The 12288-nt window shown below is 33.5% G+C and overlaps 1 protein-coding gene across 3 annotated transcripts in view; it reads left to right on the forward strand.

The window, feature by feature from the left end:
• The window catches only part of LOC107225972 (acetylcholinesterase), a 122004-nt gene extending 110011 nt beyond the window's left edge, over nucleotides 1-11993 (forward strand). For all 3 annotated transcript variants that reach the window (XM_046729998.1, XM_046729999.1, XM_046729997.1), the window contains one exon: nucleotides 532-11993. In XM_046729998.1, the coding sequence (XP_046585954.1) occupies nucleotides 532-662 (131 nt within the window). In that variant the 3' untranslated portion in view covers nucleotides 663-11993. The remainder of the gene's footprint in view (nucleotides 1-531) is intronic.
• Nucleotides 11994-12288: the final 295 nt, after the last annotated feature.

Genomic DNA, 12288 nt, shown 5'->3' on the forward strand with positions numbered 1-12288 from the left:
AAGATGTGCTCAAAATATTCCCAGAAGAATAATAATCCGTTCCATCGGGCTGCGCCATCTGTGGTTTCTAATGCACCTAATAAAAAATTCCGTAAAAATTTCCAAGAGCACTATAACGATACCTACGGATAATTGTTTCATCGAAAGCATAATCCTTGTATGCAGATATGATCTCTAGAATGAACCGCACGTCGATCGCCTCTGAATAATACTTACATTTAATTCGCTGTAAGGCGGTATAATTCGCGATAAAATTGCAATCGTTGCATCGCTGATACAACAGGTTGCGTGATGGTATCGAGGCTGCATTAAATTGCGGGAATAGCCGCATGGCTAAATTGGCTGACCGGTTTTAATAATATTCATGTAAAAGTAATCCAGGATGAAAATGAATTGACACAAAGTTATATTAGATTAAATTAAATTGGAGTAAATTTTTTACGTGTTATTTTTGTCTCCGGTCAGTGTTTCTGTATCATTTGATCTCGGTTCGTCTGAATTGCAGGCCCGTTAATTTTTCGTGTGTTTCAGATCCGCCCGAAGCCTGCGACGCGGCTGTTGCCTCCAGCGTTTCGGCGGGTGCAAGACGGCTTTACGATTTCGTATGCAGTTTGATACTGCTAGTTTCCTGCACGCTGATAACGATCCCGATTATTGCATAAGATAAGAGGTAGAAATAAAAATAAATAAAAATCCCCCTCACACGTTCTCGCTGCAGGCTGTAATAGGCAAGCCCAACAAGTTCCAAGACGTGTCCCGATTTGGACAACACGGTGTGTTAAAGGAAAAGAGAGAACCTGAATAAGAAGAAGAGGAAAAAGAAGAAGAAGAAGAAGAGGAAAAAGAAGAAGAAGAAGGAGCGGGAGAAAATGAAGCAGCCCGTGATTTTCATCAACTTGAATTTCATTTGCTCGCAGAAATTGGCTTAGGTCGAGATGAGATTACAACGCATGTCGCTTACATTACTCCTCGTTGTAAGTGCTACACCATAGAAACTTATTATCCCGTATGATTCATCCTCGATAATGATATGCGCGTCGGTTTAACCGATTTGCAGTTGTTGTAATTTGGTTGGAATTGAATACGAATCGGATGTGGAGAGAGAAAAATCCCTGACCAGAAAAAAAAAACAATGTAAAAAAGTAGCAAAGAAGATATTCACGGTATCGGAGGAAAATTAACCGAAAAACGAACGCAGATAGTGAAAAAAGATGATACATATTTTTTAGATTATAATTGCATGACCATTTATTGTTTATATAAATATCAACGTGTGCAATTAACGATAATTGTGTAATAACCATATATGTGTATAAATTGTTGACATAATTTAACGCTTGAACACCGCATTAAGTTATTTGGATTATCAGAATGTAAAGAGGAAAAGTAACGAGAAGAAAAAGATTAGTTTTCGAAGGGAGGATACACGAACCGCATCGGTTGTTGAATGTCTGAATTTCGACTCGATACAAAGCTGTGGAGTGAAATCGCGTGTCCGAGCTTTGGAGGGTTTTTCTGAATAAAACATTGTCCGTTGATCGTAAATATTTTACACCCTATAATTCGACGGTTTATGGATTAAGTCGGAACCCCGCGTCCTGGAAAGATCTGCAAGCACCAATTTACCTTTCGCCTCACGTGCATGTCGTTTTTTCACCGTGTAAATAAAATTTTCAGCAATTTTTCTCCTATCTCTGTCCGTTGTTCGAATGATCTATGTTTTATGATTGGCCGTTCGGACGGAGGGTTCGCGTAAAAAATACATGCTGTTCGGTTCCTCAATTTTCGGTTAACACTATAGTCAAATGATTGGGATAAACGATGAAGTTGTTATCCGAAACACCGCGTGTTTGGTCCAATGATTTATAGTCCTTATGCCTAATATTATATACGATATGATCCAAAATCTGACGGATACTGTAATAGAGAAAAAAAGAAAAAAAAAACATAGAAAATTTTTCCCTTTCGAGAATAGAATCAATATACGAATAAATATACAATGCATAATTATCCGTTCGCAATTGATTTGTCAATCAGATCACAGTGAATGTGTAAAAAGTATAAAATATCGAGCCAGTCGGTGGGCTAATAAAATTTAGTACACCACACCTAATACATGTTCGTCACCTATGCGTATCGCATTAGAATATCTAGAACGCATTCAAAAGTATAACAAACAAATAAACAAAAGTCAAACAAACGGGTCAGAATTTATAATTTCAAATTATACATATAACATATCGCTCTTGCGACGTCAAACGAATAATCGTGCATTGCTGTGTTATATGTTATGCATGTATATGTATACATATACTTATGTATACAATAATATACATAAACAAAATGAAGGGGAAAAACTGATTTTAAATATCGAATATAAGTGAAATATACAATACCTACCTAATTCGCTCTCTGAGGTAAACTGGATTATTATTATTATTGTTATTACAACAACAAATATTATCTTGCAATGTGTTACTTTGATTAAACATAAACAATTTCTGAAATAATAATAACGACAACAACAACAACAACAACAACAACAACAATAACAACAATAATAATGGTAATAGTAATAGTGATAATATTAATAATAAAAATAATATAATAATAATTTTTAAAAAAAAGTAATAATAACAAAAGTAAATTGTATAAATTAGAATTATGGTACACCATGTATAATCGTGCTAGATTTATTGTATCATAAGCACTGTACAATAGGTGCATACCCTATAATCATATACATACATATATTGTGTAAGTTGAAAGGAAAAGAGAAAAAAGAGATAAAAAAAAAAAAAAACGAAGAAAAAAGAAAATGAAAACTTTGAAAGAGTCTGATAGAACACCGAAAATAGATTGATAGCAAAAAAAAAAAAAACGAAAAGGGATAGAAAGGAAGGTATATAATCGAGAATATCGAAAAAATTCTATACGCTGAGATCGAAGGGTGCATCTCGTATAAATCTGGTTAGGTACGTAGGTGGATAGGTGTAATCGTGCCTACGTGATACGTGTGACACGCTGGAAGTATAAGATAGACGAGTACGGAAACAAGGTCGAGATGATACTCTGGCGCTTCTAGTGCGCGAAGCCGTGTAATTCGTGAGAGCTTTTCGTGTGAAGTGCATACACAGTGCGCAGTGTGCATATTATACGCGTTACGTACCTGCAGCAGCAGCGAGCTTGCATTGCAGGCTGAACGGCGCACAGATGTTGCAAAATTCATACAAGGTTTGACGTGTCCGACGAGTGCGGATGCGAAATGTGGAGTTGGAACTGGTAGGGAAAGAGAGTAGCTTTGTGCGAAAAAAGATGAGAGAAAGAAGAGAAAAAGGGAAAAAATGTGAAACGAGAGAAGAATTGGATCGAAACGTGTGACTGAATTTTTATTGAACGGATTCCTTCGAAGCTAACGCAAATGTAAGGTAACATGTATGTCACGTGTGTATTATATCTTACATATAAGTAATTGGTAATAAAAAGAATTTTTTTTTTATTTTTTAAGTTGATGGCGAGAGATCGCAGATAAATGCGTCAGATTAGTCTATTCACGGGACTTTTTGCCTGATGTATTTAATATGTGTGCGTAATTCCCGTTTAAGAATTATAGTGATAATAACTAAACGAATTAACTTTTATCCGGGGACGATTTTTGCTGACGACGATAATTTCATCATTGCTCGTATTGCAAGCCTTCGTTCACTACTGTGCATGTGTGTGCGTGTGTGTGATTTTTTTTTTTGTCAAAATCACATTCTATGCATTTAATATCTCAACCGCACATAATAAATAATAAACAGTATAATATATGTAAAGAGCATGGGAAAAAAAAAAAAAAAAAAAAAAAAACCACCACGCATATAATTATTCTACCAGTCCGCAAAACGACTCTAAACTTCGCGTCGCTGCGACAACTTCGTTGCTGTACAATTAAACCGTATTATACAATATTACACCGTTGATATCGTGAAAATTTGTCTACACAACAATACAAGTCGGAGGCAAAAATGTACCTTTGATATAAAAAAAAACAAAAAAAAAAAAAATCAAATAAAATGAACCACGCCACATGGCATCAGCTATTTACACATATACTATATAAATATGGTATATGCATATATACGTGAATCTTCCATTTGGTACATATCACCTTTAACGATAAAATTATTATTACCATTGCTTATACATTGTCGATGAAACCATTATTATCATTATTATTGTTACTATACTATACTGTTAACGTTGTTATATACACTATAAGCTACGGAAATATATATATATATATTCAGTTAAAATTGAGCTGAAATATACATGTGTATATATATTATATATACATACATACGATACTCTTATTATTTCGATTGTGCGTATAGCGCTGTATAATTAATATCGTAATTATAATAGATGGATGATATTGATATATATATATATATATATACATATATACATATATATGTAACTTACGTATTAGAAATTGCATTGATAGGTAGCCATCACAATTGTCAACTAGGTATAAAATGGGGATTATCCATACACAAGCGTAAATATAAAATACAATGTAGAGAATTGTTAAAATTACCAATAACATGACATATTATATATATATATATATATATATGTATATATATGTATGTATGTATAATATCCCTATGTAGAATATAGGATGATGTTTAGATATATTGATGAATACAAAAATGAAGAAGGGGAAAAGTTAACAAAAACAGAAAAAAATTAGTAAAATAAAATAACGAGGTTGATATTTTTTAAAACAAATTATTTCAGAGGTCTATATATGTAAGTGAATATAGATATTTATATATTGTTTGATATTGTGCAGCTACTGCAGTATTGCTCATCGATTGATTAATAGCTGTATGACGTGTTGGAGTTTCTTCGTGCACTGCGGCGTTCGAAACGTGGTTTTAATGCTAAAAATATATAATTATGCTCAAGATTTTGGGGCCAGGTGACGAGGATTAAAAAGAAAAAAAATTTATCAAAATTAGCATGCTTATTTATTTTCAATGCAAGCATTCGATCCTTTCCTGTTTTCTTATTTTTTTCTTTTATTCTCAATAATTATCGCACTTCGCATGTCGCGTTATTCTATAAATAAACTTTCCAATCATTCGGGCTCATGCCCGCGGCTTTTCGAAACAACAAATAAATAAATAATCGAACGAAATTGCATATTTATATATGATTGGTAATGAAAGAATATATTTCAGGAAATTCGTTGCATTTTAAATAGCTGCTGCTTGCATATTTTTCTTGTTTATCTTCTTCTGCTGGATCGAGTTGTGCAAAGAAGTATCAGAGTATTTGCACGAGCTGTCGTGGTTATACGCGCGTTCGAAGATTAATGCAAAAGTAAATGGGCAATCTGTACGGCGGCATGAATCAGTCGTGTGGATAGTTGTCGGAAAATTAAAGTACAGGCGTAACTGCACAAGTTCTACATGTATATATTATAGACATAATTTATGTATATACGTACATGTATAAATATTGGAACGCAGAGCCCGGCTTGTTAGGCAGTAAGCACCTCATCACATATCACTAGAAAATAGCTATACCTACATGTAACAATTATGGCAAATAGCCGATTTAACGATAACATTTGAATATATAATTGACGTAGCACTGTAGATTTGTGCCTCAATTACAAACGCTGTTACACAAGTACCGTATACGGTATACATGTATATTTTCGTTCACTCGTCGTTGTACATTCGACGATCGCGATATTGTGCGACGTCGCTGTATAACGACTAATTTTTTGTTTCTTTTTTTTTTTTTGTTTTTTTTTTTATTATTTTGAACGACAAGATATCGCAATTTATCTACGTATTAATAATTTCAACGGCAGACAACGTTTTAATACTAACAACGTAAGAAACATTATAATTATGAGGCTGGTAGCAATGTTTTTGGGATAATTATCATCACTGTTATTATTATAATTATCAATATCGTCGTTGTTCTTGTCATACTCAAGTACTAAAAGGGGGATTTTAAGTCGTAATTACCGACAGCTGTGTCAAGGTATACGTAAAATTCATATTGAGTATGCGACTTCGCCGAGGAATAACGAAATTTCGACTGAATCAACCAGAAATATTATTTTTATTCCAATTATATTTTTTCCTTTCTTATTGTCATTAAAATTTCGTATACAAGCTAAGAGGGATTCCGTATTAATTGAGTTGATTGTATAATTAATGTGTGAAAAAGAAGGTACGATCGTTAATTACAATTTGAACGGAATTGTAAGAATTCTGTATTTTGCGTTGGGTATAATTAACTTCTAATCGAATTCACGAAACGTGGGTAAAAACGGAAAAATCGTCGTAAGTTTATAAATATATATTCCAAAATTTGACTCGTAATTATCTTTTTATTCCGAAATTCTTTCAATTTTACGGCTACTTTCTTTTCGCTTTTTTTTTTCATTTCATTTAATGAGACTTAGACAGCCGCGAGAAAACGCGCGGCAAGTGGAAAAAGGAAGAACGTTTCCGCAAGGGAAGCCATTTCCTCTGATATTAAAGTCTCCGCGAACTCCGCCTTCTTGCTTTTCCCTCCGCCGTTTTATATACTTCGCTTTCATTTTATATACCCACATATACTCCCACCTGTTACCTGTCATTCACAGATTTCGTTTTCGGCTAACAATTCGCTCACTACTACCGGTGAACAGATTTCTCCTCTTATTCTATTTTTTTTTTTTTTTTTTTTTTTCGTCGAATATAAAACCACTTACTTTTTATTCCGATCCTCGTCAGATTTCAAAGATCATTCGGTCTTTGGTTCGCTTCCCTTCGGATATCGAGCCAATTTGCATATTTCAAACGGTATAAACGACAATGTCGTAAGACATATAGCGATAAAGAAAATTGGTTTCCCAATTTTTTCAATAATCAGGCACAATTATTCGACCGTACAAATTCTACATCTTCCACCATTCTACCTGTTACTGTTATTTCAAACGAACAATTTACTGTATAAAAAGTAGAGTTAGCGCTGTGCCTATACAAATAGTGTATAAACGTATGAAGTGTAATCTTTCCTATACATATAATTATACATTAGACTGTATAAAAAAAAATCGACTATTTTTTCTGCCAAATTTGAGTAAAAAATATTGTTTGAAATGATGAAAAAAAAAAATGCCGTCAAAGTTTGAGCTCTTGATATTAATATTTAATTTCCTACAAAAATACGTTCTGGTCTTATCAGTACACTAGTACGTTGACGAGTTATGAGATTCCAATGTTTAAAGAAAAAAAAAAAAAAACAATTCTCATGTTATTCAAATGGAGAATAGAAAATTGCGATGATGCACCTTTAAATATCAATATTAAGAGCTCAAACTTTGACGGCATTTTTTCTTTTTGTACTTTGAAACAATATGTTTGACTCGAAGTTTAAAAAAAAAAAACAATCCATTTTTTTTGTGCAGTCTAATACACAGACACATATACATATACCTACAGTAGATCCGACAGCTCGGATTTATTTCATCAAATCCGGATGACCGAAGCCCGATGCAGAGAGCTTTGGTACGCTTTAATGTTGAGCTTGCGAGTAGCGAATTGCGAAATTACATAATACCAACTTAGCGCGTGCGCTTCGAATTTCATCGCACTCTTATGACATGTAATTGATTACAATCATAATTATTTTCTTACTTCTAAAAAAGTTGTCGTCATGCCATAATAATGGATATTGAAACAAACAATTAAGTCAACGAGTTTCGAGGGCTTATCTCATTTAATCACGCCACTTTAAAATTTATGGAAAAGGCTTCGTTGATTTCTATCGCCTAAGACATCCTGTTTGAATCGAGTAATTAACGATTGCAGTATAGCAAACTATAAGGGGATTAACAGTGAATTTTAAGTGACAATGAGTCGTATTACAGGGTTATATACGATATAATAATAATACACGATACAGAGCCAAATGATATCTATTTATAATATATATACATACCCACGCAAATAGTACACCCCATGTATTTGCCGAGTTTCCACATTATACAATGAAAATCGAAAAATGAACAAACAAATAGGAAAATTTCAATCATCTAATACATTACATATTGTAATTCTTTTGTCGATCCAATCAAGAACTCAGCTACGCCTATCCAATTCTCTGTATTATAGGATATATATCGACGAGTGTATAGGGCCTAATCGAGGAGGATTGGCTAACTTTATATATATATTATAAAACGTACATATATATAAACCGCACGTCGCACTGTTTCATACACGAAATGTAGATTTTTCAAAGAGCACACATTATACCTTATAGATTTATAATTCGGCCTATACTTGTAGAGATTATGTGTATTATTATTATTATCATTATCATTAAATTACTGTCATTGTTAATTACCATTATTACACGTTATACGTTCCATTTTTATCCCGAAATTTATACAACTATCAAACCCAGTCGGAGATAATTTATTCCAAATAGCGTTGTAATTCGCGAACCAAAATTTATCTTGTATAATACTATGATTCTTTTTTTACGCAATTCGTGTGGAGATTCAGTTCAAAACATCGTCCTCCGATATTGTGCTACGGGAAATAATGAGAACTACGTAGGTAAAGATACCTAGGTGTGTGAGAACGATATTTCGACGGATTATCTACCTTTCAACGGGACAGCGAATCTAATTATATATATATATATATATATATATATATATATATATATATACACTACCGTTATAATTGTAGAATGATTCGGTATCGAAAAATCGGCTTACATGTTATATACGTAATAACGTATAAATAACTATCACGTATCAACTGAAAATTCTGTGCGTAGTTTAATATATTATACATCTGTAGTGGGTTGATTATCTCGTGTAGGTATAACACTATTACACACACGCTGCAACGAATTAAAACTGTAACATTAACATATTATACATTCTGTCTGTCTCGCGTGAATTTTTCTACACTCTGATAATTAATTTACTATGTACGCAATTGTCTGTAATTTTTTCACAATGCATATTTAGGGATAATTTTGGTACCTCGGTCCAAGTCAACGAACCTATAAACGAGTCTGTGCAAATTGTAGAATGCCATTCTGCACGTAATATGGAATTCAAATTATATACACAAGCTAAGTTTTCAATTATGTATTTCTAATACCGATCGTTTTAGCTAATCCTGCCTTGCTCAGATATAAAATATCGAAAGAAAAAAAGTTTCACTTCACGCAATCGCCTCAATACGATCTGCTTGTGTACCTACGTGCAATTATTTACAGCGTACACACGTGAAAATAATACGATCTTTGTTAATTGACAGTCTAAGGAAAAGTTACGAGCGCCCATTACAGCCTACGGAAGCGTAATCACGACGTCTAGGTATGTCGAATGGGTGGTTTACGCGTATAATATCATTACGTTACTGACGAAATAAACATTAATACAAAATTGAGAAAATAAAAGGTGAACGATATAAAATCGATGAATTATAGCGACACGAACGATTAAACTATATATTTTTAAACGTGATCGGTATATGTATAATATAGCTGTACGATAATATATTACTAACAATAATAATACAATGACAAATATATAATGTACCTATAATATACTGTAATACGCTAGGATCTGCATCAGTTCGAACAATCCATACTCTACTGTGATGTGCTTTTCCCGTACAATACGTTTACATACATACATATATACATATATATATACATACGTGTATATTACGTTATATATACACATTATACATACATACATACATATGCAGGTATACACCGCTCGTTGATCAATGTGACTGCTTAAATGAGACGCGAGATATATTGCATTATAAATCGTAACTGCACGTTTGCGTCAAGTTGCTGTTAAAAAGACCCGTGAGACCTGTTAATTTATGCTTTTTCCGCACCGGTGATTAGTTCGTCAAATATGCAAGTGACATGAAAGGATACTCGGCAAAATAAGAAAAGAAACAGTAATAATAATTATCGGGTCTTTCGGACGAAAGTTTTATTCACGGATTTAAGCTACTCGACGCAAACGACTTTCTCCCCTGATGCGTTAACGCAGTATTGCTAATGTAGCTGTATAAACAATAGCATTAGTGACGCGATAATTACGTAACGAATTATGCTCTCTTTCTCTCTGACCAGAAGGCATGCAATGACGGTTCGGCTGGTACTTGGATTTTATCACCTTGTGTAAACTAATCGTCCAATATCGTTAATGGAAATATCACCTAATAATCTATTTTTAATCACGGACGAAATTACGAGTAGAATTTTAATTCACACTCGGGCAGAGGTAAGGAGTTTTCGAAGAAACTCGCGTTACGGAATCTTTAAAGAGGTTGCGGGTATATCGGCTGAAAAACGATACGTTTTACCGAATTTTAACAGTTATTACGTAGTAATCGCACATCGAGCATTTGCAAAGTTATTATGCTCGAAAGATGTGACGAAGGTTTCTTCAAATAACACAAAAATAGGAAATGCTTGAATTATAAACGAAAGCTGGGATATCGATGCTTCGATTCAAATCGATTTGACCTTATTTGAAATATAGTATTTTAAATTATTTTCGATTTTACTCTACGATGATTTAATATTGTCATTTATCTACGTCTATTTGAATATTTAATTTTAGAAAATTGTATTCCGACTGAAACAAGCCATCTTATCGTTGGCGAGAAGTCGAACAAATTTACTAGTTTTTTTGACAATTTTTAAACGATTTAAACCAAAGTCTCACTATATCTGAACTTTTGTTTATAATTCCAGTATTTTCTATTTTCGGTATTTTTTGAGAGATCTTCGGTAACTAACGTTTATATTGACTCGATCCACTCGATGCGCGACTATGTAGTAATAAAATTAATGAAGAGTATCGATTATAGGCTAACCAACTACCTCCTTGTAAACTGTAACAATATACGAATGAATTTACGAACGACGATCACTAATTATCAGGGGCTATCAGCTGAAACAATTAAAAACACAAACACATTGTGCAGAGAAAATTAACACTTCGAAGGTGATGAAATCGCATTTGGGTAGCGTCAGGTGTTCCTCACGACTCCTTCTATACGAAGTCAATGTAGATTACGTAGAATTAGACATCAGCATAAACGCATAGTGTACATCATACATCTGTACGTTTTCCTCGATCATTTCTCATCCACGCAGTTTTTCCCTGCATCGTTCCGCGCACTTGATTTAAATTTAGAGCGACATTTATTTTGTTATCATATGTACGCAGGAAAATTTTTTTGTCGACATTACCAAATCTGGCGATCAAATGTACGGTGAAAGAAATTTTTTGCCGATCGAAAAGAACAAATTATTTCTCCGATCACTTTTTCGTCAAGTCGAGTGAAATTTTTTTTACTACCCTCGAAGTAAAATTTGATCCTCGTGTTTGGTAAATTCGACAGATCCATTCTCTTTGTGTGTGCATATGCGGCGAACAGGGTGCAGCCTTGAAAAGTAAAGATTTCCTAATAGCTGTAGAAAGCCCATTATTTTCGATCAAATTATATCAATGTTAACCGTCGCGAGAACCGAATGCATCGCATCTTCGGCTGCTCGTTGTCAGATGAAATCGGATCATTTGAACTATAATTGTTCGGAGAAGAAGAGATATCGGATTAAATGCCAGCGTAGATGTGTTAATTAGAAATCAATAAATGTTCATTAACTGGAAGAGCTAATCGATTTAGAAACAGTTTTTCTATTGTCTTCAATTACTTTTATCTGATAAAGTAGTTCGATTAACTGTAGATACATCTATAGGTTACACATCGTCTGTTCGAATAAAACATTTGTTATTCCGAGAATCAATATAAATAAATAATATGAGATCGATACGTTTGGAACGGGGAATTGATCTCATCGTTCGTTGTACAAGAATTTTGTGAAAAATATGCCCTAAATCGACACGCGTGATCAGCTTGATTTTAGAGATTCGGAAAGAAAAAAAAAAAAATGAAGAAATTAGAACAAAAACATCCTTCCAAATTTGACAACTTTTTCAAGGCCATGCGACACTTTTTGAGTCATGCATCTAGATGAACATTAGAAACGTATACGAAAAAGTAACAATAATAAAACTTGTCGCACTTTGTTTCGATTGTTCTTCTTCGTTTTGCTCTCTTCATCCTAGATTCGATTTCGTTAATGAAATGAAATCTAATAGTGAGTAGAAGAGGAAAAAAAACTAGATAAACTACACTGTAAATAAATGCAATTTCTACCTTACAATGTAGA

This window comes from Neodiprion lecontei, chromosome 1 (genome assembly GCF_021901455.1).
Source record: "Neodiprion lecontei isolate iyNeoLeco1 chromosome 1, iyNeoLeco1.1, whole genome shotgun sequence".
Lineage (NCBI taxonomy): Eukaryota > Metazoa > Arthropoda > Insecta > Hymenoptera > Diprionidae > Neodiprion > Neodiprion lecontei.